The sequence below is a fragment of the Hordeum vulgare genome, chromosome 5H (assembly GCF_904849725.1).
Source record: "Hordeum vulgare subsp. vulgare chromosome 5H, MorexV3_pseudomolecules_assembly, whole genome shotgun sequence".
Lineage (NCBI taxonomy): Eukaryota > Viridiplantae > Streptophyta > Magnoliopsida > Poales > Poaceae > Hordeum > Hordeum vulgare.
In genome coordinates, this window is record NC_058522.1 from 564,982,274 (window position 1) to 565,009,077 (window position 26,804).

The 26,804-nt window shown below is 46.5% G+C and overlaps 1 protein-coding gene across 3 annotated transcripts; it reads left to right on the forward strand.

Annotated features, from left to right (window-relative positions):
- Positions 1–21,283: 21,283 nt before the first annotated feature.
- LOC123453083 (chaperone protein DnaJ-like) lies at positions 21,284–23,957 on the forward strand. 3 transcript variants are annotated; one of them, XM_045129844.1, is made up of 5 exons: positions 21,284–21,440; positions 22,273–22,748; positions 22,828–22,990; positions 23,299–23,393; positions 23,477–23,957. In XM_045129844.1, the coding sequence occupies exons 2-5, from the start codon at positions 22,428–22,430 to the stop codon at positions 23,690–23,692; spliced, it is 795 nt and encodes a 264-aa protein (XP_044985779.1). In that variant the 5' UTR covers positions 21,284–21,440; positions 22,273–22,427; the 3' UTR covers positions 23,693–23,957. The 3 variants fall into 3 exon arrangements, with proteins under 3 accessions (XP_044985779.1, XP_044985780.1, XP_044985778.1); XM_045129845.1 differs by having other exon boundaries at positions 21,305–21,440; positions 22,265–22,748; XM_045129843.1 differs by having other exon boundaries at positions 21,325–21,440; positions 22,311–22,748.
- Positions 23,958–26,804: the final 2,847 nt, after the last annotated feature.

The following is a 26,804-nucleotide window of genomic DNA, read 5'->3' on the forward strand; positions in this document are numbered from 1 at the left end:
TTTTTCTTTCCTCTTGATTTTTCTTCTCTTGGCGCATTGGGCACTTGTGGGCTGTCCCACCAGCCCACTAAGGGCTGGTGTGGCTCCCCCAATGCCTATGGGCTTCCCCGGGGTGGGTTGCCCCCCCGGTGAACTCCCGGAACCCATTCGTCATTCCCGGTACATTCCTGGTAACTCCGAAAACCTTCCGGTAATCAAATGAGGTCATCCTATATATCAATCTTCGTTTCCGGACCATTCCGGAAACCCTCGTGACGTCCGTGATCTCATCCGGGACTCCGAACAACATTCGGTAACCAACCATATAACTCAAATACGCATAAAACAACGTCGAACCTTAAGTGTGCAGACCCTGCGGGTTCAAGAACTATGTAGACATGACCCGAGAGACTTCTCGGTCAATATCCAATAGCGGGACCTGGATGCTCATATTGGATCCTACATATTCTACGAAGATCTTATCGTTTGGACCTCAGTGCCAAGGATTCGTATAATCCCGTATGTCATTCCCTTTGTCCTTCGGTATGTTACTTGCCCGAGATTCGATCGTCAGTATCCGCATACCTATTTCAATCTCGTTTTACCGGCAAGTCTCTTTACTCGTTCCGTAATACAAGATCCCCCAACTTACACTAAGTTACATTGCTTGCAAGGCTTGTGTGTGATGTTGTATTACCGAGTGGGCCCCGAGATACCTCTCCGTCACACGGAGTGACAAATCCCAGTCTTGATCCATAATAACTCAACTAACACCTTCGGAGATACCTGTAGAGCATCTTTATAGTCACCCAGTTACGTTGCGACGTTTGATACACACAAAGCATTCCTCCGGTGTCAGTGAGTTATATGATCTCATGGTCATAGGAATAAATACTTGACACGCAGAAAACAGTAGCAACAAAATGACACGATCAACATGCTACGTCTATTAGTTTGGGTCTAGTCCATCACGTGATTCTCCCAATGACGTGATCCAGTTATCAAGCAACAACATCTTGTTCATAATCAGAAGACACTGACTATCATTGATCAACTGGCTAGCCAACTAGAGGCATGCTAGGGACGGTGTTTTGTCTATGTATCCACACATGTAAATGAGTCTTCATTCAATACAATTATAGCATGGATAATAAACTATTATCTTGATACAGGAATTATAATAATAACTATACATTTATTATTGCCTCTAGGGCATAATTCCAACACCTGGCTGGTGTGAAGGAGGCTCTTGCTAACCGAGAGAAGTCTTTGGAGGAGTCTCGGGAGACCAACAAGGCATTGGTAGCCGAAGTTGAAAAATTGAAGAGTCAGAGATCCGAATGGATGAGCGAGCTGAAGGTGATGAATACTCGGTGCATGGCGCAGGAGAAGTACGTCAGTGACTGGGCAAGGAAGATGGTTGCACTGCTTGGTGGTAAGTTGTTGCCGAGTGCTTCTTGACTTTGGAGTTCACTCTGCGCTTACTTTCTGCTTGTCTTTTCTTTGCAGACTTCTGTCGGGACGTTGAGGCTGAAGCAGCCGACATTGCACGGTCGGTTGTTCCGAACGTTCCACTCGGCGACAAAGCCAACTGGGACTTGCTCCGAGCGCATATTCGCCTTAGCAGGGTGGGACCTTTCATTGGCCGCCTGAGAGAAGTCATCGGCCGGATCGACAAGGAGTTGTGGCCTGAAGACGATTCCCGACAAGAAATAGATGGGTTGATGACTCGGCTGGAGGACGTCCCGAGCAGAGTGCATGCATGGAAGAAGTCTGCCGCTCGTTGTGGTGCGGACGTGGCGCTATCTCTGGTCCGAGTGCACTGCAAGGAAGCTCGCGAAGAAAAACTGAAGACGTTGCAGGTCGCCAACACCAAAAAGCTTCGATTCGAAGATTTCATGGAGACCTTCCTCGACACAGCCACTCGCATTGCAGATGGAATCGACCTTGACACCTTTGTGGAGCCTGCCAGTCCCGGTGACGCTTGAAAAAACTTCATGGTGAATGCACATTTACCTCGGTATGCCGAGTGGTATCTGTATTAAACTTTGGCCACTGTTGTTGGCCGTCACATTCGTGGTTCGGTGTGGATAAGCTTGATTCACACCGGGCCGACTGATCGTCGATCCAACTTTGAATTCGAATCGGATATTTTGCTCTTCTTTCGCTAAGTTTTTTTTGACACGATTTTCGCTCGTGGTTTTTGTGTGTCGTTTCTTGGTGAAGCCAATGGCAAACATGCGGAGCATGTAGTTGTCAGTTGTCTTCACATCCACATGAGCCTCAATGAGGTTCTGCCAAGTCTCCGAGTGCGCGCTCAGAGCGAGCTTTTACTTAGGCGACTCTAGGTCACGGCTAAGTCTCCGAGTGCGACTGTTAGTGCGCACTCGGAGCGAGTTGTTACTTAGGCGACTTTGGGTCGCGGCTAAGTCCCCGAGTGTGACTGTAAGCGCGCACTCGGAGCGAGTTGTTACTCATGTAGTTGTCAGTTGTCTACACATCCACATGAGCCTCAATGAGGGTCTGCTAAACCTTCGAGTGTATCTCGAGTACACGCTCGGAGGAAGCTTTTTACTTAGACGACTCTGAGTCACAGCTAAGTCCCCGAGTGTGACTTTTCGTGTACACTCGGAGTGAGTTGTTACTCATGTAGTTGTCAGTTGTCTTAAAATCCACATGAGCCTCAATGAGGGTCTGCTAAGCCTTCGAGTGTATCTCGAGTGACTCTGAGTCACAGCTAAGTCCCCGAGCGTGTCTTTTAGCGCACACTCGGAGCGAGTTTGTACTTAGGCGACTCTGGGTCGCAGCTAAGTCCCGAGTGCGACTTTTAGTGCGCACTCGGAGCGAGTTTTTTACTTAGGCGACTCTGGGTCGCAGCTAAGTCCCCGAGTGCGACTTTTAGTGTGCACTCAGAGCTTGTTACTCATGTAGTTGTCAGTTGTCTTAACATCCACATGAGCCTCAATGAGGGTCTGCTAAGCCTTCGAGTGTATCTCGAGTGACTCTGAGTCACAGCTAAGTCCCCGAGCGTGTCTTTTAGCGCACACTCGGAGCGAGTTTGTACTTAGGCGACTCTGGGTCGCAGCTAAGTCCCCGAGTGCGAATCTTAGTGCGCACTCGGAGCGAGTTTTTTACTTAGGTGACTCTGGGTCGCAGCTAAGTCCCCGAGTGCGAATTTTAGTCCGCACTCAGAGCAAGTTTGTACTTAGGCGACTCTGGATCGCAGCTAAGTCCCCGAGTGCAACTTTTAGTGCGCACTCGGAGCGAGTTTTTTACTTAGGCGACTCTGGGTCGCAGCTAAGTCCCCGAGTGCGACTTTTAGTGCGCACTCGGAGCGATTTTGTACTTAGGTGACTCTGGGTCACAGCTAAGTCCCCGAGTGCGACTTTTAGTGCGCACTCAGAGCGAGTTTTTTACTTAGGCGACTCTGGGTCGCAGCTAAGTCCCCGAGTGCGACTTTTAGTGCGCACTCGGAGCGATTTTGTACTTAGGTGACTCTGGGTCACAGCTAAGTCCCCGAGTGCGACTTTTAGTGCGCACTCAGAGCGAGTTTTTTACTTAGGCGACTCTGGGTCGCAGCTAAGTCCCCGAGTGCGACTTTTAATGCGCACTCGGAGCAAGTTTGTACTTAGGCAACTCTGGGTCGTAGCTAAGTCCCCGAGTGCGACTTTTAGTGCGCACTCGGAGCGAGTTTTTTACTTAGGCGACTCTGGGTCGTAGCTAAGTCCCCGAGTGCGACTTTTAGTGTGCACTCGGAGCAAGTTTGTACTTAGGCGACTCTGGGTCGCAGCTAAGTCCCCGAGTGCGACTTTTAGTGCGCAATCGGAGCGAGTTTGTACTTAGGTGACTCTGGGTCGCAGCTAAGTCCCCGAGTGCGACTTTTAGTGCGCACTCGGAGCGAATTTTTTAGACCGGAGTCTGCAAACGCGGAAGAATTTTGAATTGGCAAGAAATCAATCTGCTTTGTATTACTTCAAAGATACTTGTTCTTTACATTGTTCCCGTCGGCGGTTATGTGTAGAAGCGCTTCAGGAGATCTCCATTCCATGCTCGCGGCTCGTCCGTTTCCCTGTCGAGGTTGTAGAGTCGATATGCTCCGTTGTTCAGCACCTTAGAGATGATGAAGGGTCCTTCCCAGGCGGGAGCCAACTTGTGTGGTCTCTGCTGATCCACTCGGAGCACCAGGTCTCCTGCTTGGAATGTGCGACTCCTGACGTGCCGCGCGTGAAATCGCCGCAGATCTTGTTGATAAATTGTTGAGCGAGTCAGTGCCATCTCGCGCTCTTCTTCTAGAAGATCTACTCCGTCTTGCCTGGCTTGCTCTGCTTCGGCTTCGGAGAAGAGTTCGACTCGCGGAGAGTTGTGAAGCAAGTCACTCGGAAGGACTGCCTCTGCTCCATAAACGAGGAAGAACGGGGATCGCCCTGTAGATCTATTAGGAGTTGTGCGGAGGCCCCACAGCACCGAAGGCAACTCGGTGACCCATGCGTCGGTGGCATGTCCAACTTCTCGCAGGAGTCGAGGCTTCAACCCTTGAAGAATAGGTCCATTCGCCCGCTCTGCTTGCCCGTTTGTTTGGCGGTGTGCCACGGATGCAAAATCCACTCGGATACCTTGGCCTGTGCAAAAACCTTTGAATCTGTCCGAGTCAAAGTTTGTGCCATTGTCAGTGACTATGCTGTGCGGAACCCCGAATCTCGCGATGATGTCTCTGATAAATTTGTTGGCCGTAAGGGCATCGAGCTTCTTGATGGGCTTGGCTTCAATCCACTTGGTAACTTGTCGACTGCTACCAGCAGATGAGTGAATCCTCCTTGGCCTGTTCTGAATGGTCCGACTGTATCTAATCCCCACACGACGAATGGCCAAACAAGAGGAATTGTCTTCAGCGCAGACGTTGGCTTGTGGGACTTGTTGGAATAGAACTGGCAGCCTTCGCAACGGTCGACCATATCTTTCGCCATTTCATTCGTCTGCAACCAGAAGAAACCAGCTCTGAATGCTTTGGCGACGATTGCCCTTGAGGAGGCATGATGACCGCAGGTTCCCGAGGGAATTTCTTCCAAGATTAACTGTCCCTCCTCAGGGGAGATACACCGCTGAAGGATGCCCGAAACACTTTCCTTGTACAACTGACCATCAATGACGGTAAAGGACTTCGACATGCGGACGATCTGCCTAGCTTGGACTTCGTCTTCTGGTAACTCTTGCCTCAGGATGTACGCAATGAACGGCACAGTCCATTCGGGGACGACAGCAAGAATCTCCATGATCAAATCAACCACAGCGGGGACCTCGACTTCAGTCGGATCTGTTGAACTCTTCGGTTGTACTGGTTCCTCTGTGAAAGGATCTTCTTTCACCGAGGGGAGATGTAGGTGCTCGAGGCACACATCAGTCGGGACTGGTCTCCGAGTGGATCCAAGTTTTGCCAATTCATCAGCTGCTTGGTTTTTCAGTCGGGGAACATGGTGAAGTTCCAGGCCTTCAAACTTCTTCTCGAGCTTCCTTACTGCGTTGCAGTATGCAGTCATGGTGGGGTTCCTTACGTCCCATTCCTTCATCAATTGATTAACCACCAGATCTGAGTCGCCATAGACCATCAGGCGACGGACGCCGAGTGTGATGGCCATGCGCAATCCGTAAAGGAGAGCTTCGTACTCTGCCTCATTGTTGGAAGAATCAAAATGTATCTGCAACACATACTTGAGTTTATCACCTTTTGGCGATATGATCACTACGCCGGCGCCGGAGCCATTCAACATCTTGGACCCATCGAAGAACATGGTCCAATGAGCCGAGTAGATGTGAGTCGGTTGCTATTGTTCTACCCATTCTGCTATGAAGTCAGCCAGAGCTTGAGACTTTATAGCTTTCTTGGCTTCGAACTTGATGTCGTAGTATAGTATCTCCATTGCCCACTTTGCCACTCGGCCCGATGCATCCCGATTGTGGAGAATTTCCGACAACGGAGCATCAGATATGACAGACACCGAGTGGTCTTGGAAGTAATGAGCCACCTTCTTTGCAGTCATGTAGATCCTATAAATAAGCTTCTGATAATGGGTATTCCTCTGCTTTGAAGGAGTCAGGACTTCGCAGACATAATATACTGGCCGCTGAACCTTGTACGCTTTGCCTTCTTCTCCGCGTTCGACTGTCAGAACGGTGCTGACGACTTGATTTGTAGCCGCAATGTACAGAAGAAGGGGTTCTTTACTGAGCGGGGCAGTAAGAACCGGCTGGGTGGAAAGCAGGGCTTTGAGGTCATCGAATGCAATTTGGGCTTCGTCTGTCCACTCGAAAGTATCTGATTTCTTCATGAGTCGGTACAGAGGTAACACCTTCTCGCCGAGTCGAGCGATAAACCTGCTCAAAGCCGCTAGGCAACCTGTGAGCCTTTGAACATCATGTATTCTTACTGGCCGCTCCATTCAGACGATGGTCCCGATCTTTTCGGGGTTGACATCGATCCCTCGTTCAGAAACGAAGAAACCGAGTAACTTCCCGCTGGGAACACCAAATGAACACTTGGCTGGGTTGAGCTTGATGTCGTACCTACGTAGGTTGGCGAATGTTTCTGCCAGGTCAGTCAGCAGGTCGGAACCTTTGCGTGACTTGACCACGATATCGTCCATATATGCCTCCACATTCCGACCGATCTGGTCTAGGAGGCATTTTTGGTTCATGCGCATAAAATTTGCTCCTGCATTCTTCAACCCGAATAGCATAGTGATGTAACAGAAACACCCGAATGGGGTGATGAAGGCTGTTTTTAATTCATCCGGACCATACAGACGGATCTGATGATAGCCCGAATAGGCATCAAGGAAGGATAAACGCTCGCAACCCACAGTCGAATCAACAATTTGATCAATGCGGGGGAGCGGGAAGTGATCTTTCGGACAGACCTTATTGAGATGCTTGAAATCGATGCACATACAGAGAGACTTGTCCTTCTTGGGCACCATGACAACATTAGCGAGCCACTCGGAGTGGTGAACCTCGCGAATGAAGTTGGCTGCCAAAAGTTTAGCCACCTCCTCTCCGATTGCCTTCCTCTTGTGCGCGGCGGACCGACGTAGGCGTTCTCGGACGGGCCGAGCAGCAGGATCCACATGCAGTCGGTGCTCAACCAACTCCCTGGGTACACCTAGCATGTCAGCGGGCTTCCATGCAAAAATGTCCCAGTTCTCACGGAGGAATTGGATGAGCTCGGCTTTCTATTTTGGATCAAGGGTGGTCGAGATGTTTGTCGGCAGCGGCGTCGTCCGCCGGGTGGATGCTGACTTTCTTCGTGTCTCCCGCCGACTGGAATGCGGACTCGGAAGCTGGCTTCTTCGAACGCATCAGGTCAGCGGGGTCGGCGGTCTTCTTGTACTCATCCAGCTCGAGAATAGCCATCTGCTGATCGGCAATCCTCGACCCCTGCTGCAAACACTCTTTGGCTCACTATCGATTGCCTGTGACCGTGATCACACCTTTGGGACCTGGCATCTTCAGCTTCAAATACACGTAACATGGACGGGCCATGAAACGCGCATACGCCGGACGGCCCAGAATCGCGTGGTATGCACTCTGGAAGTCCACCACCTCGAATGTCAGCTTCTCCTTGCGGAAGTTCTTGTTAGAGCCGAAGACGACATCCAACGCGATCTGGCCAAGTGACTTGGCCTTTCGTCCTGGGACGACTCCGTGGAACTGCATACTGCTCTCGCTAAGTTTGGACATCGGACTGCCCATTCCCTTGAGAATGTCGGCATACATGATATTCAAACCGCTGCCGCCGTCCATGAGGACTTTGCGCAGTCGGACTCCTTCCACCACCAGGTCGACGACTAGAGCTTGCCTCCCTGGGGTGGGTACGTGTGCTGGATGGTCCGACTGATCAAAGGTGATCGCAGTCTATGACCACCTGAGGAACGTGGGGGTGGCTGGGGTTGCCATGTTCACCTCTCTGTTCACCAGCTTCACTCGACTTTTGCTTTCCACAACAGCAAAAATCATCAGCGTTGCATGGACTTGGGGGAACGGATCCCCCTTGTCCTCATCATCCTGCTCGGTGTCCTTTTCACTCGGCTGACCTTCACCGAACCCTTGGATCAGGAGGCGACACTGCCGAGTGGTATGCTTCGGGAATATGGCGTTGCCTTCTTCGTCCATCTTCGTGTGGATTGGACATGGCTGATCCAGGATGGAATTCCCGAACTGTTTCTTCTTGGGGGTGTACTGAGCTTTCCCCTTGCCTTTGAACTTGGCGTTTGTAACAACAGCTGCCTCTGCCTGCGGAGTGGGTTGAGCCTTCTGCTTCTTCTTCCGACTGTTGTTTCCATCTCCATCGGCGACTGTCTTATGCTTGCCGCTACGTATGCGGTCCTCCTCTTCGCCGTTTGCATAGCGTGCGGCTATCTCCATCATCTTGCTCATGGAGATGTCGCATGTCCGACCGAACTTCAGGTACAGATCTCTGTACCGCACGCCTGCCTTGAAGGCGCAGACTGCTTGATGCTCCGTGACGTTCTCTACCGTGTGGTAGAGGGTCGTCCAGCGCTGGATGAAATCGCGCAAGGGCTTGTTCTGCTTCTGGACGTAGTGCTGGAGCTCCACGAGACCAGCAGGGCGTTTGCACGTGCCCTCGAAGGTCCTGATGAAGACTCGGGACAGATCTGCCCAGCTGTAGATACTTGACGGAGCCAACTGGTTCAGCCAAGCTCGCGCCGAGCCGTCGAGCATCAGGGGGAGATGTTTCATGGCGACCTGGTCATCTCCGCCACCGATTTGGACCGCCACTCTATAGTCGTCCAACCACGTTTCTGGCTTGGACTCTCCTGTGAACTTGCTGATTCCCGTCGCCAATCGGAAGTTGGGAGGGATGTCAGCTGAACGGATAGCCCGACTGAAGCACTCGAGGCCAGAGACGACGGTCCTACTTCCACTCGGACGGTCTCTATCGTGACCATCACAGTGGGCTCGACTCATGTCGACCTTCTTCTGGGCGATGTACCCTCTTGCGTCGGGCCTTGGATCATGCGCGTCGCCGACTGAACAACGGTCATCGTGATGCCGAGGTCCGTAAGGCCCACCCCGCGGAGGGGTGCGTGAACGGCGACGATCTTCGGGATTTCTGGAACGGTTGCCCCCTCTGCGTCGCTCATGAGAGTCGGGGCTGAAAACCGACTGATGCGCGTTCGCGTGAACGGAACTGTTGTGGATCCTGTTGTGCGACTGGGAGACCGCGGAATTTTGCTGATGCGCCGTATGCAACAGGGCACGGATCTGCTCGATCCCTCTGCCAGCCTCTGAATCAGTCGGCTGGAGAGAATCGGCTATCCTGGCAGTCGTAGCCAGGTTGAGGATGGGTGTGCGGAACACCTCGACGTCGCTCTGGCGAGTGCGTCGACTGGCAGAAAGACGGTGTTGACGACGAGCGCCGGATGATTCTCCGACCTCATGCTCGTTCCGACCAGTCCGGAGGGGACTTTCATGGGAATCGGCCATGAGAACTTCGGCTGCAGGCCCGCGACCCAGGTACTCGGAAGGTAGCTCAGTCGGAACTGAGTCCAAGCACTGGGATGGCGGCGCGACCACAACCGATTGGAGCACTGCCACTTGAGAGGACGCGCTCTGTCGCGCCTGGGCGTGTCGCACCCAACGCTGGAGCCGGGGGCGACGGGATCGCTTGTTGCGGCGCGTGACGGGGGCGAGGATCGACACCGGGGCTGATGGCTGGAGAAGAAGGATGCCACGGGAACCGGCACGGAAGTGTGTAGCCCCGCGACTAGGGAGCGCCTCGACGTCGAGGGGCGCATCCCGAAGCCATGCCGAATCGTCGACGACGAAGGAGAGTGCGCCGAAGAGGATCTCATGACCCATGCACAGATCTCGGCCGGACGACATGATGAAAAGATGAAATCGCAAACTCGCCGGAAGTCGCTTAGACGCCTGCCCAAGGTGGGCGCCAACTGTCGTGGGTATAAGTCTGACAGTAGAAGTGTAGGGTACGAAAGGATGGGAAGAGCCTTAGCTACGGCGAGGATGTATGAGTTCAGGCCCCTCTACGGTGGAGGTAAAATCCCTACGTTTCAGTGCTCTTGGGAGCTTAGTGTCGAGTGGAATATAGGATTACAATAAGTGCCAGCCCCTGCACCAGTGGGGAAGGGCGGCTTATATAGAGTGTGTTGCCCTTCATAATGACCCGGTGGACAGGGGTGGAATAGAGGCGAGTAAATGCCTATGTTACAGGTAACGTAAGCCTTAAATGTTAATAATGGTGTATGTAAACGTATGACCGTTGCCCTCCTGGGAGGTTACGATGTACAGAGTGGATTCCAGTCGGTACGTTAAATACGCTCCGAGTGCTCGTTGCCGACTGGATGGTGGGGGAGTCCTTAGTTCAGTCGGAACCGTCTAAGGCTCTTGTCCTCTGTGAAGGGTAGTCCTTGGGTAGGACCTATATGGCAGGCCTATGACCCTACCCTGGGGCTATAACCCCATCACCAATCCTACGGGGCGATTCGTCCGGGTACGAGTCATGCCGAGGCCGATGACATCGAAGTCACGGAGCCAACTAAGACATGCGGTGACTGCAGCAATTTAAGCGTGGACGTGCGGCGACTGAGGCAATTTAGGCGCGGCGAGCGACGGACTGGTTTTTGCAGCCGGCCAGCCAAATTCACAATCGATGGAGCGAGTGGTGCGACCGCCTTGCGGGAGGCTGTGACGGTGAGGCATGGCGGAGTTGGGCCGTGCGGACGGACGGGGTTGTCCTCGTCGAGCAGATTGTCGTCCCAAGGCCGCCTTCAGGGCTCCAATTCCCTACCGCTGTCAAGCTCTATGTGAGGCTCCACCTGGACATATCTATTCATATGATACTATATTTCCTCTGGCAGCCGTCTGTTCTGCTTGTTGTTTCCTTTCGATTTGTGAGAAGGCCTCAAGGAGGGAGATGCGGAGGTGCATGGAACCATGGAAGTTTTCAGATGAGATTAGTTAAAGAAAAGGAAAAATTCCCACTTTGCCATGCGGGAGTCAAAGGTGGGTGGGTTCCCTGATGCCCTGGCTGTGGCAACAATAATTGGTGTAACAAGCATGCTTTTTTCTTTGTCAAATTCTCATCTGATCTAGAAATATGGTGCGTATGCATGGCTATGCATTTGATTTTTTCCCTCCTGTGCGTTGACTTGATAAGTATAGACCCCGATGAGCACTGATGACCAACAATGCCATATAACATAAGATCCACACTGAACTCCGTAGTGCGAATTTTCAATAAGACATACCATCTTGGTGCTCATGGTTTGTTCAGCATATATATAGTCTCTACTATGTAATTCTCCGCGCAACCAAGTTAATTGTACAACAGCCATTAAATAAATAATTCTTGTTGAACCATTGTTTGGTGATTGTGTCGATTTGAATGTACAGTAGCATTACATGAACAATCCAAGTTCATTTTACTACTCTGTCTGCAACAAACTATTCTGCCTTTTGCAATTGTAGAATTACTAAGTTCATGTTGACGAGGCACCTATTCCAGATGCTTGCAAATTGTTAGAATTTCATCGCTCTTCATTTTGTTCAGCATTTGTTGTGTCCTATGTTCCTATAGCTTTCATAGCTTTCTAGGTATAAATTACATATGCACCTAGCACTAAATTATTTTTTAAGAGTAATCTATCAGTGTTGTATATTCATTGTTGGCATAAATTGATGCCAGTCTTGTGGTTGACTTCCGGCATAACCGAAATCCAAAATTTGTTGGTGAACTTAGAGCAATCCATTGCGACATAATCTTGGATGAAGTTATTTTTTGATTAAATTATGATTTTTTTTTACTGTAATGTATACTCCCATAAATTAGAAATTCATGGTTTGGTAGGTTTCTATCAATCATTATTTATCTTCTCCATCATAAAAAACATTTCTCTTCTCAGTTACGTTGAGGTGAATGCAGCTGATGGTCATACTTATCAATATAGGCGCATGCAGCAGATTATGAAGAAAATGCACCTGAAGATGGTTCTTTAGAATGAGAATCCAATTACCATTCTCTTCAACAATGAAGGCACATTGTTTGTATGTCATTAGCCCTGTCCTGTGAAATTCAGAATCATAAAAGATAATATTCAGGCACCTATACGTCTACTCGAACACAATCACATTTTGGAACAGTGACTCGCTGGAAGCTGGCGCCGGGCCACAAGGGGATCCGACCCGAGGACGCGCCTCCGCTACTCTCCTCCGACCTGATGCAACCCCTCCATCCAATTCAACGTCAGGTACCCTCTTTTTCCATATGTAGCCTCTGAGTTACTTCCATGCCAAACGTATGCAGTCATCCGCCTCACAATGTACACAGCCGTACCACACTGCAAGCTGAAGCCTGCGACCAAATCAACCATTCTGCGATGGATTCAGTTGAAGAGGTTGAGAAGACAGTGGCTTTCGGATCGGCGGCAGAAAGTAGCTTCGGCTCCCTTGGATGGCGTAGAAAATGTATGTCATAGGCACATTAAACCACTGCATACGGCCACACGAGAGACAACTACAGCAGCAGCCAACGGGTATATTCAGTCTTTTTTATTTAGCCCATCTATCACTGCTATGTTGGTTGAACAGGACCACCAAAAAAATGTTAGGACACTTAATATCGTCAGTTGTACTAACTTTTGATATTGTGGGACATTCCAGTATATAAATATTTGCATGTACAGTAACTTAGACACATGAAGGCGTATTTTCAACGACAAGAATATATGTTAGTCATGAAGGCATGTACAGTGTTATAACATAGAACCTTTTTATGATTTTTTTTTCATGGTTCTAATGTTTTCAATGTTTTGGTGGTTGAATTCGTAGACTCATCAAATTCTGATTTATGGCAACCGACATTTCCTCTATAGTGAAGCACATATGCTGTGGTAGGAAGTTGCCCGCGTAGGAAGCCCTCACAACCTGCTCGATGGGATTACTTTTTAGTAGTTTTAAATGTTCTTTTGTGACGGCGCGATTTAATGACATGTGTGTCGTGCAGCGGCCGAGCTCATTGGCTTGGGATTGACCATGTTTGAAGATGTTGGGACCAATTAAACACCACAACAATGTCAACGTGATGGGAAGGAGGATAAGCGGTGAAGACACGGATGGTGCGGTGTTGAAATAGAGGCGTAGACATGTGAATGAGGTTGGTCTTGAGCCATACGATTTTGGATTAGGATGTGATGTTTGTTCTCCCGTTGCAACGCACGGGCATTTTTCCTAGTAATAATAAAGCAAATAGGTTTTCTTGGTCGTCTGTCATGGAAATTACCCCTAAAGTTTGCATAAATTACCCACCATGCCACCGTAAGTAATAGAAAACGTTTCACAAAGCAAAAAATCTTGGAGTGGGCCGGCCCATGTAAAAACCTCCTATATTACTCTCTGCACGCTGGGAGAATATCCAGCACACCGTATGGGCCGGCTCATGCACAGGCGCCTGCTTTTAGTTCAGTTTCTTTATTTATTTTCAGTTCCGTTTTATTTTTTTATTTTAAATAATTTAGAACTTTAAATAATCTTTAAAATTTTAATAAACTGAAAATTATAAATCAACATATTTAGAAAATAAAATGTTTGTGACTTCAAAAACTGTCCGGAGTTTTGTATAAAATGCTCGCATATACAATAAAATGTTGCAATTTTAGAAACATATTTGTACAATAAGAAAAGTCCATGATTTCAAATACAATTCCATGTATTCAAAATTATTAAAGGCATTTAACAAAATGCTTTCTAATTGAAAATATCTTAATGCATTTAAGAAATGTCCTAAAAATTTAAAAATACCTATTGCCCGTTTTGATAGTTTTTTTTTAAAAAAAATTCCATTCCATTTTTATTTATTTCTAATTTAAATAATTTAAAATTACATAAACTTTTGCATATTAAAAAATAGGAATTTCGAAATAAAATGCTGACGAAAACATAATTTCCATGAATTTAATAAATATATTACTGATTTATAACAATGTCCATGAATTTAATAAATATATTACTGACTTATAAAAATGTTTGTTTATTTAGAAAAACTTCATGCGTTTTAAAAAATGTTTGTGAATTTAAAATAAAATCCTCCAACATAAAAAATTATGTTCGCCTTTTCTTGAATTGGTCGCAATTCAAAAGTAAATATTTAAACCCGTTCGAAATATAAAAAATATTCATGATTTTTAGTAAATGTTTGTAAATTGTAAAAAATGTTCTCGATTTAAAAATTGTTCCCATATTTGTAAAATTGTTCACGAAAGATCTAATGTATGTAGTTAAACATTAATGCTTCTAAATCTTTGTGACAATATAACTGTGTGAATTTTGAAGAATTAACTGTTGGATGGATCGAATTATTATTGTATGTTTTCTAAAAAAATTTATTGAAATTCAGAATAAATCTTTGAGTTACCAAGATTTTTGACAACCATGATATATATTTTTTGAAAATGTAAAGATTGCTTCAACTTGTGAATAAATTTAATAGAAGAAACATTTTCTTGCATTTGTGCATAAAATTTTAAAATCAAGCGATGATATGTAATGTGGTCACCATCATTGAAGATTATGTTTTTTTTCGTGACAACGCACGGACCATTTTGCTAGTAATTAATTAACGCAAGGATGCGACAAATCGTCTGCCATCCTTTCCTAAAAAAAGATTAAAAAAATAGGAGGAATCTTCCCAAGAACGCTCCAGCGAAAGATAGATATAGACAAAGAGAAATCGGGATCCCATTATCAAAACCAAACCAAATCAAATCAAATTCCTCACGAATCGCGCATTCAATCGGGCAATAATAATTAATAGTAATTTTTCTTTAATAATAAAACAGCTACTGCTTCTGTGGTACGTCATTAAAATTGCCCTCAAATTTGGCTCAAATTACCCATTATGTCATTCATAAATGAAAAAAAAAACGATTCAGATTTTTTCTATCAAAATCGTTGTTCTGTGCGGTTATCAAGCTATGAGAACTTAAAGAATCATGAGCACGCGTGCGGTTTGGTGGCTAGAGTGCATTTCTTCCACACAGCACATCGAGGTTTGATCCGTGGTAGGCATAACTTTTTTATCCCTATTATTTCTCTTTGTATATAGCAACAAACCTGGGTTAATGGACCAGCCCATGTTTTATTATTTCAATATATATTCTTCTTTAAATTAATTCATGATTTTTCAAAATTTCAATTTATTAGTTCTGAAAAAAAAATGTTCATGAAATCATAGAATGTTTGGACATTAAAACAAAGGTTCAGAAAATCAGAAAATGTTCACAGATTCAAAAAAGTTGATGGTTTTTAAAAAATGTTCGCATATTATAAAATAATTCACAAAATGTCTATGAATTTGGAAACCCGCTCGCTCGCTGCCCTTTATTTTTCCTTGGAGCGTCCACGGTTTTTTTTTGATAACACACAAACTTTATAGATCATGGCATAATGTCCATACATATAGTTTCCCGGATGCATTCCGGGGATACACCACGTCAAACACGACATTCTAGCTGATTACATGATCTAGCTAATAAATGTGCAGCAACATTTTGTTCCTTACGCACATGAAATATAGAACAACTCATGAAGGAACCTCTAAGTTGCTTGATATCCTGAATCACAGGACCACACAAAGATCGATCCTGGCTTAGTGAATTGATGCGCTGGATAACCATCAAACAATCTGAACCAAGGATAACCTCCTGAAACCCTTCACCCAAAGCAAATAACAAACCTCTCTGAATTGCAATGGCCTCTGCTAGCTCTGGAAGTATCACATTAGGAACACCAATGCCATAACAAGTAATGCAAGAACCAGAATGATCTCGCATCACCACACCTGCTCCCATGCTCCTGCCATGTGAGAAAAGGGCAGCATCAACGTTTATCATCACCCTACCTGCCGGCGGCGGAACCCAAGATGTTGTTGGAGAGGGTTCACGCCTATGGTTGGTTGAGGAAATGAACAAATGCTCCACAATCATATCAACATAAGCTTTAATTTTCAGAGAAAGACTAGAAGGATGCTGAGTAATATTTCCTTCACGGAGTTTGTTTCTAGCATCCCAAATATGCCAACACGTGACTGCAAGGACTGTCGCAGCAAGATCATCACAACGAGCCAAAAAATCAAAAATCCATCTTTTGCAGCTTGTGGAACCTTGCCGACCAAGATGCAGATTGAAGTAATGTTTGACATCATTCCAAACAGCTTGTGCATAAGGGCAAAAAAGCAATGCATGCTCTACGTGCTCATCAACAGAACAGTGGACACAAACCTTAGAAGCAGGAATATGCCGCCGTTGTAATTGCATTCCAGTTGGCAAACAATCATGAGCAAACCTCCAAATAGTTATCAACATCTTTCCTGGTGCCTTGATCGCCCATAATCTGTTCCATGAAATAGCATCACCACGAAGATTAGAAGTCATACCCCGGCCCGAAACACTGCGGGATGCAACCATCTTAGTCATCCCGGCGAGATGATAAGCAGATCGAACCGAATATGTAGCAGAACGGGTGTGCGGCCATGATACAAAATCAGGAACTCCAGATCGGCTGATGGGAACTTGAAGGATTTGATCCGCAATTGTTTCCTCAAAAACTGATCGGACAAGGGGAATGTTCCAAGAACAACCATCAACAGCGAATAATGAATTCACCCTCTCGCCAACCGAAAGAGGAGCTGACAACCGCAAAAACTGAGGTTTAACACCAGGTATCCAATGATCCTCTTGGATCTTAATGGTAGCACCGTTACCCACACCCCAGCGGACACCTTTCTTAACTAGTTCCATGCCATGAAGAATACTCCGCCAAGTATAGGAAGCAGACCGTGGGCATTTAGCATCCCAAAAATCTGAATTTGGAAAATATCGGCCCTTAAGAACACGAGCACATAGGGAATTTGGGTCTGTGAGTAGCCGCCAACACTGTTTTCCTAACATAGCTTGATTAAACAAATTCATATCCCTAAACCCAAGACCACCCATAGATTTCGGGCAGGTCAACCAATCCCATGATCGCCAATGCATCTTCCTTTTACCATGAGTAAAGCCCCACCACTGATCAGCAATGATTCTCTTCATTTTCTCGCAAGTACCGACAGGAAGATGGAAACAACTCATAACGTATGTAGGAATCGCCCGAATCACTGATTTTAAAAGAATTTCCACACCTTTTCTAGACAAAGGTCGATCAGACATACCGTTGATACGCTTCCACATCCGATCATACAAATATTTGAAGGTCAGAGAAGTTGATCTCCCCACCTCGGTAGGCATGCCAAGACATGATTCTTGTAATGATTCATTGAAAACGCCAAGAATGTGTTTCACCTCATCCTTGATCACCTCCGGGCAGCCATTACCAAAGAAAATAGATGATTTTTCTAAATTAATCTTTTGTCCAGAACCCTGACAATAAAGAGAAAGTGTATTCTTCAAAGCTTCCACACTCCTCCTATCACTTCTCGCAAAGAAAATGATGTCATCTGCAAACAGTAAATGGGAAATAGCAGGACCAAGTCGACCATTTTTAATGCCATGTAGTACACCTTGGTCCTCCTGTTGTTTGAGCAAACATGACAGTCCCTCGGTACAAAGAAGAAAGAGGTAGGGGCTGATTGGATCACCTTGACGAATGCCCCGAGTTGGTACCACGGGTTCTGTGAGATCTCCATTAATCCGAACAGCATAACGAGTAGAAGTAACACACCTCATCACCGAGCTTATCCAGGAATCAGCAAAACCCAAACGAGAGAGACATCCACGAAGAAAATTCCACTCCACACTGTCATATGCCTTCATCATATCAATCTTGAGAGCAAAGTAAGGCTTCTTCACTCTCTGAGATCGTATCGTATGTAAACTTTCAAAAGCAATAAGAGCATTGTCTGTGATAAGACGACCAGGAATGAAAGCACTTTGATTCTCAGAAATCACCTCTGGCAGAAAAACTTTAAGTCGGTTTGAGAGTACCTTTGAGGCGAGTTTATAAAGAACATTACACAAACTGATTGGTCGAAAATTCTTGAGATGTTGTGGATTATTAACCTTGGGAATGAGCACAATCACTGAATCACAAAAACCAATCGGAATAGATCCTCCATTCAAAAAACTTCGGACAGCACCACAAATTTCCTTCTGTAGAAAATCCCAATGTGTTTGGTAAAAAAGAGCCGGGAAACCATCTGGTCCAGGTGCTTTCGTAGGACCCATTTGAAACAAAGCAGATTTTATCTCATCATCCGTATGATCTTTGCATAGCTCGACATTCATCTCATTAGTGACCTTACGAGGGATAGCATCCAGGACCGAAACAACCAAAGGACATGGTTCCGAACTGAACAATTTGGCATAAAAACTGTGAATCATACCTTTGATTTGGGACATATCATCACACATTGATCCATCCTCACGGGCTAGGCTAGTAATTCTGTTAGTGCGTCTCCTCGCCGAAGCCCGTGCATGAAAGAACGCAGTGTTTCTATCACCTTCCCGAAGCCAATCTATCCTTGAACGTTGACGTGCCATTATCTCTTCCCTCTCAAAAAGTTCACACAGAGATTGTTCGGTCATACGTATCTCATCAGAATTATTCTGTGTTGACCCCCGCAACACCTTCAGCTTACTTTGTAATCTGAGAATACCTTTGCGAACCGAACCAAAAGAATCATGACTCCATCTCTTAAGTGAAACGGCAAGACGCCATAGATTATCACATGTGGATTGCATAGATATATGATTGTCCTGCTCTTGTACCCAAACTTTTTCCATCGTTTCACGATAATCTGGTGCTCTAAGCCAAGCCGCTTCAAACCGAAACTGTTGTTGAACCGGCGTTGCCCTCATCTCCTCAGCCAATGTAGAAAGTTTGACTACAATAGCAAAATGATCTGACGTAGTAGTGATAATATTTCCCACCCTGTGATTATTAAACAAATCCATAAATTCTCCATTTGCTACAGCTCTGTCTAGCCTGACTCTCACCAAATCATCTCCAATCTGCCTATTATTCCATGTGAATTTCGGGCCAGCATAACCAAGATCCACCAAGTTGCATTCATCCAAACAATCACGAAACAAAGACATTTGAGCATCTGATCGTTCGGTGACCCCAAAATGTTCATCACCGCAAAGAACCTTGTTAAAATCTCCGCAACAAATCCACGGACCCTTCCATTATGAGCATAGCCTAGACAACAACTTCCAAAAGTCATGACGCAATTCACGGCGAGGCTCTCCATACACAAAAGTTGCCCGCCAGGGAATGCACTCTTCCGAAGATATAATCACATCAATGCAATGTGAGTTAAAACCCTTTAGGGAAACAATTTATGGTTTTTGCCAAAACAAAGCTAATCCACCACTAAGACCAACACTGCTTACAGCAAAACTTCCAGAATAACGAATAACCGAGAGACCACATGAAATTTTGAACCCTGGAATCCTTCATCTTCGTTTCGGAAAGGAAGAGGAAGGAAGGTCGAAAATACCTCACTAACCAGCGAAGCTCACCAACTGTCGAGTCCGACCCAAGTCCTTGACAGTTCCAGCATAAAAGATTCATTGCGTCTGGCAGGGCTGCACCGTAGCCTCTGCCTGATCCGCCGATCGGTTTGTTGTTGTAAGTCGTTGTGTTTCTTATTTTTCTCAATCCCTGAAATATGGTCATCCGCTGATGTGTCAGACTGAAATGCAGCTAGAGTTCCCTTTTTTACTTACCAGAACCATGGGTAGCGGGGAAGTATCAATATTTTGTTGCACCTGCGCCTTCGGCAAATACACCTTACGTTTCTGCCCAGTGATATTAGTCAGCTTCCCAGACCCCACAACAGCTATCGATACATCAACCAGATTATTCTTGTCCGAAGATGAAATGATATTTGCACGATTGGCCCTTGCTTTTCTTTGTTTCGGAGTTGAAAAATCCTGGCCCACAACCTCCTTCGCATGCGCCTTAGACGACACATTATTTGGTGCACGAACACTAGCATCTGATCCTGTTTTAGACTTATTAGCAAAGGAAGAGTGACCCACATTAGTACCTGAATATTTCTTCTTGTCACCTTGGACACATAGTCTGGAACTATGATACGGGAGGAGGCCCTCAGTATCACGCTCTCCTGGCGTTGGGCACACAACAGAAGAGTGCCCCACACAGCCACACGAGTAGCAAAATAATGGCAGACGTTCATACCTCACCTGATAAACATCAGTTACTCTCCTTTTCTGAGAAAAAACTGACACACATCGCATCAATGGTTGATTGACATCAATAGAGATCCTTGCACGCAGGTAGTCACCCCATGCACGCCCTTTGTTATCGACATCCATCTTCTCCACTTTGCCCAACTTGGAAGCCAGAGCTTTACCACGATCATCATTCATTAGATTAAAAGGGAGATTCAGGATACGAACCCACATCGAGAGAGAATCAAAGCAGACATCACCGGGTTTAAGAGAAGGATCAAAATCCATCAACAAAATACAGTGCTTACTAATAGTCCATGGTGATCCCTCTTTCACACGATCCTTACCAGCCTTGCATCCAAATTCAGCCAGAAATCTATTTGCTCCCAATGAGTGAAACTCCGGGCCTTTAGGATTACCCCACACAGGTCTAAGAGCAGCTTTGATCGTTGAAATATGAAGAATGTTAAGAGCAATAACCTTTCCAACAATTGCCCATATCGGACAGCCAGGGTAATCTTCATCATCCTCCTCGAGAACAAATGCCGTAGATTCCTGAGTTGTGAGGTTGAGACGATCGAACATCGCTGCCGCACTGTCCCCTACAGAAGATGATGCAAGATCCATCGTAGCAGTCGCTTTACCCTTGCTAGCCTGATCCAAACTGCGGATCAGCAAATCTCCTCTTGACGCCGAAGCACCACCAGGAACAGGAACTCCATGAAACGCCTCCTCCGCCGCCATCTTAGGGTCAACCACGCATGACTGCACGTAGACACCGGAGAGAGCAGGCGGAGAAGAAGGAGAGACGGGATCGTAGGGATCGCCGTCCTCAAAGTTCGCCGATGGAAACTATGGCTACAACGCCATCGTCGGCATAGTCGGGAGCCCGAGAAACCGCCCAGGAACGGTTCGCCTTTTTTTTTTATAACAAGGAACGGTTCACCTCTGTAGGAGCGTCCACGGTTGGATTGGTGTACCTAGCGGCACGGGCCACGGGGAAATGACCGTCCTACCCCCGCCACCAGCCCCGCCGGCTGCACCCGTAATTTCTCCCGCCGTCGCCCCCGATTCGCACTGCCATATCTTATCCCCCTTTTTTTTATCTCCTCCCTCTCCCGTTCGTTTCCCCACCTCGCCAAGTTTATCGCCCCCCTCCCTCTCCCTCCTGCCGAAGTTTCGCCCGCCAGCGATCCCCGGACGGGAGAGAGGCGCCGCCCGCAAATGCTGCCGCCGATCATGGTGAGTTCCTCCCCGTATCCCCGGCCATACTCTAATGCGATTTACAACGCCCCGCCGTCCCTAATAATCGTCCGAGGCGAATTGGATTTCCAGCGGGATGGTGTGGGTACTGCGCGGATTTTTTTTCTTTCAGGATTCCTCGCAGCCGAAGCGCGCCAGTGCGGGTCGCGTTCCCGTTTGATTCGATTAGTCCCTGCCGCTCTTCAGATCGGTTTTTCGGCGGGGTTGGGGATGGTTTTATTTTTCTCTTCAGATCTCGGGGGGTTTGTTAAGAGTTTTTGCCTCGTTTGAGGCGGCCTTTGGTTTGGGGATTCCTTTTCGATTCAACCGATTCCGGCGCAAATTGCGGAGGGGCCAACATCTCTCCGCGGCTCTGCCTCATCCTTCCGCGTCTCTGCCTGTTTTGAATGTGTTGGTTGGTACCTAATTTGTAGCCTTCTCATCATTGATTGTAATTTTTTATAGGTATGCTTGGTTGTAGAGTAGACCCTGCGCCAGAGATAACTGTTCATGCTGCGCGCCTTAGATTTCTAGTATTACCCTTCGCGCGAAGTCATCTCCGCTTTTATTTATTTTGATTTGATGATTGAGTGCGTGGTTTGATTTGTTTTCCGACGATCCGTTTCCCTTTTGTCCGATATTCCATCCTTTATTTGCTGCGTCCATCATGTGTTTGTTTCTTGCTTCAGTCGGTTGGGAAATGGTTAAGTAATACACTTATTTTAAATAAGTTGTAACGTTATCATTTTAAATAAGTTGAGTAATACAATATTTCACCCAAAAAAAATCTCGGAAAAAGAAGGCATGTGAATTCATATATATGGTTTTTCAGTGAACTTGGCATCACGAGACGATGCTACTCATCATCAGCTTGTAGCACGGCCGTTGGATCCTCTGCGCCAGTCGATCTGGACGGCGGAGGACGCCGCTGGCCGCGAGCCATTCGAAGCGGCCTGGTCGGGAGCCCTGCAACCCAATCCGTCCGCCATGGCGCTGTCGGTGCACGCCGTCGCCGTCGCCTCCCCGTGTCTCCTGCCCCCTCCCTCGCACCACCGCTCTGCTCCGGGCTTGGCGGCTCCTCTCCGCCCCGTCCTCCCTGTCGTCGCCCCACTCCGCTCCGGCCCCAGCTCCTCCCGGTGGACGCGGCGGGCGAGCGTGCGGGTACGCGCGAGCGCCGGCGGCGGAGGCGGGCGGAGGAGGGAGTCCCCCTACGAGGTGCTGGGCGTGTCGCCGTCGGCCGCGCCCGTCGAGATCAAGCGCGCGTACCGGCGCCTCGCGCTCAAGTACCACCCGGACGTCAACAAGGAGGTGCGTGCCGATTAACTGCTTCTCTGGTCCGGTGGTAGCTGATGGAGAATTTGCTGACCAAACTCCTGGTTCAATGTAGGCGAATGCTCAGGAGAAGTTTCTGAGGATCAAGCACGCGTACAACACGCTGATGAACTCCGAGAGCCGGTCCAAGTACGAGAGCAGCAGCAGCAGGCCTGATTCTTCGTGGTCTCCAGGGAGCAGGAAGCCAGCTGATGCAGAAGAAGATTTCTATGGGTTTGGTACTAAAATCTCTTCTCTTCTTCTCTATGGATTACTATATTATTCTGGGGCAGGAATTTTATGCTGGTCAGTGAATTGAAATGGATGTATGACCAGCGGTTGATCATTGATGCGGTGGTACACCTTGCTAGTGTCAGTGCCATTTCATTGCAATTTTTTCTGCCAAGGAACTGCTTGTAGATTCAATTTCTATTGCAGTTTTGAATCTGCCGGTAGATAAGATAGTTATGTAGATATAACGAGTTTGATCGATCGGTAAAAACAAACTGTCCATTTTGTTGACGCCACTTGGTTTCTGATTTTGCAGGGGATTTCCTGAAAGACCTGCAATCAGAATTTCAGAACTGGGAGGCTGGCCTGAACTCAGAGCAGAAACCTAAAAGCCTGTGGGAAGAACTATCAGTAAGTAATCTTCGTACCATTGTTGATAGAACAATTCTGATGATGTAGCTAATGCAATTTTCTCTTACATTCTGCTCATTTAGGCGATTGGTGAGGAGTTTGTCGAGTTCCTGGAGAACGAACTGAACATCGACGGCTCGAGCACTGAGGACGACGACAGGAACGATCCGTACACGCAGTTTGGAGGGAAAGGCGGAAATGCTGAGGGTGACAAGAAAGGAACAAGCAGTTCCGACGATGGCGTGTCGGACATAGAGTCGGTCCTCGAGCAGCTGAAGAAGGAGCTTGGGCTCAGCTGAACCGCCGCCTGTTGGCAACACAGTGGTGGCAACTGCAGCCATTGTAATTTGTAGCAAACTGGTGTTCATATTCAGGTACGATGTTCTCCCGGATCGATGGCGGTAATGGTAGTTACCAGTAGATGTTGTAATTTAGCAGGTAGAGCTTTCCGGCAGGACGACGGATCGAGCGTTTTTTGCAGTATGTATCGCTCTTGGTTCTTAGGGCTCCAGTTTTAGTTTGGAAACAGAATAGAAGGCGTTGCTTCTACAGTTTTACTTGAAATTTTGGCATCCCCGCAGCTCGATTTCGACTGAATCATGATGAATGAAGGGATGGTTGATCATGCCGAGAGAAACAGTGGTTCCATTTCATTTATGAGAGAAATCTATGTCTGAAGAAAAATGGCGTGCCATTCTGAAACTGAACATGTCATAGGGAAAGGAAGGCCTTGTGGTCAGACGGGGTGATTTTTTTGATTTTAGCACACATATAGTCAGACGGGGTGATCGAAAGGATTTTGTTCATCAAGCCTAGTTACGGGGGACTTGTGGTAACTACCATTACCGCCATCGATCCAGGAGAACATTGTACCTGAATATGAACATCGGTTTGCTACAAATTACAATGGCTGCAAGTTGCCACCAATGTGTTGTCAACAGGCGGCGGTTCAGCTGAGCCCGAGCTCCTTCTTCAGCTGCTCGAGGACAGACTCTATGTCCGACATGCCATTGTCGGAGCTGCTTGTTCCTTTCTTGTCACTATGTCCGACACGGCATCGTCGGAGCTGCTTGTTCCTTTCTTGTCACGCTCGCCCGCCGCGTCCACCGGGAGGAGCTGGGGGCCAGAGCGGAGTGAGCCATGTCGGACGGATTGGGTTGCGGGGCTCGCGGCGTCCTCCGCCGTGCAGATCGGCTGGCGCAGAGGATCCAACGGCCGTGCTGCAAGCTGATGATGAGTAGCATCCTCTCGTGGTGCCAAGTTCACTAGAAAAACTGTAAATTCAGATGCCCTCTTTTTTCTGAGATTTTTTTAGGTGAAATAATTGTATTACTAAAATGATAAGTTACAATCGAGAGGTAATAGAATCTTACTACACGAGGCAATCAACAAGTATATTTTTAGACCTATGAATTGTTTAGGGGGGGGGGGGGGAGGTGATTTCATTCAAAGCGATCCGGACCTAACCCGGTGAGGCATGCGAGGGCAGCAGAAGAGTCGGACTACACCATAACTGGAGTAATTCAACAAGGCAACCTCATACCGATCATTAATGCATATATCTTCACACCGCCCCTAAATTCACTCGATCATGCAAAACAATATGATGATGAACACGCAAGTCATTTGAAGTAATGATAGAAGTTGCATGACAATATATCCCGGAATGCCTATGAAAATGCCATGATAGATATGTATGGTGACTGTTTCGAGGAAGATATAAGGTGACTTATGTCTGATAAAGCGTATTATATCACGGGGTTTGGATGCACCGGAGAATGTTGCACCGATCCTCGAGGTGAGAATGGGCAATACATGATATAGAAAATGCAAGCAAATATGGAAATGTGAGTGTATACATTCATGGATTCACATTAGTCCTAAGTAACTCATATACTTATTGCAAGGTGCTATCAACTCTCTTGAAGAAAAATACTACCGCATGCCCCTAGAGAGGAGGTTGTTAGGAGTTAACCATCGCCCGACCCCGACCTGAACAACACTAGGATTTCAACGAGGAATAGGAATGCTCACACATCATCACCAATGCCATAACCAATATTTAGATGAACAATAAGTAACACCCTTTAACTATCGATATTTCTACTAACCAACAACCATGCAGTGACGCCCTTTCATATTACCACATCAATAACATTAATCCATAATTTCTCTTTTGTGTGCTATATGAAAGTTCTTATTATATCATCCTTGAATACATATCCTTTTTGAACTAGTCTTATAACCCATGCAAAACAAATATAGTGAAGAACGAGAGTGCAATTATTTTTATAAAATCTACATGCCACCATGCTCTAAAAGATATAAGTGGAGCACTAGAGAAACTGCTTACCTTAAAATATATAAGTGAAGCACAAAGAGTACTCTAACAAATCATGATGAATATGTGTCTCCCTCAAATAGGTGTGTCCAACAAACAATGATTGTGAAAAAATAAAAAAAAACATTAATTCACGACGCTACAAGCAGCAAAACACATATCATGTGATGAATAAAAATATAGCTCCGAGTGGTATGCCGATGGAATGGAGACGAAAGAGGGGATGCCTTTCGGCGCATCCCCAAGATTAGATGCTTGAGTCTTCCTAGGATATTACATTGGGGTGCCTTGGTCATCCCCAAGCTTAGGGTCTTGCTACTCCTTATTCCTTCATACATCATGATCACATCCAAAACTTGAAAACTTCAGCACACAAAACTCAACGGAAACCTTGTGAGATCCGTTACTACAATAGGAAAATCACAAACTTTAGGTATTTTTATAAATTGATTCATATTTAATTATTGCATAAGGTATCATATTCTAACTTCTCCGTGACGTATACCCCCCGGCCCGTGATGTAATCCATATCATCATAAAAAAAAGCAAACTATGCAAGCAAAAATAGAATATGTCTAAAATAGAACTGTCTATATTGATCAGAGCCAAAACCATACTTCATGAACTCTAAAAATTCTAAAATCTTAGGAATACATGGGAAATTTGTATATCAATGATGTGTAAAAAATCAGATCAAAAAGACGTTCGAGTAAAATCATAGAAATTCTCCACTGGACATAAAGTTTCTGTTTGACACATGATCAATTCTACTATCATCCAAATCATCTCAAAGGCTTTTCTTGGCACAAACACTAACTAAAAAACAAAAACACAATCACTAAAGTGGCAATAATCATGTGAACACAAAGTAAGAGAAAGTAGATCAAAAAATAAGATAACTATTGGGTTACCTTCCAACAAGCGTTATCGTTTTACGCCTCGTAGCTAGGCATAATGCATACTATCAAGTGATATCACTTTTATCATCTATCCTAGCCACCTTAGCGGGCCCCTTGTCGTACCCCAGAGGTTCTTTCATTTATTCATAGCCTCTGAAAGTTAAGTCACCA

Bases quoted from the DNA above. Each gene is read 5' to 3' on its own strand.
- LOC123453083 (XM_045129843.1), top strand. The intron at 22,991-23,298 runs GTACTAAAATCT...CTGATTTTGCAG, and splicing joins AGAAGATTTCTATGGGTTTG to GGGATTTCCTGAAAGACCTG. The intron at 23,394-23,476 runs GTAAGTAATCTT...CTGCTCATTTAG, and splicing joins GCCTGTGGGAAGAACTATCA to GCGATTGGTGAGGAGTTTGT.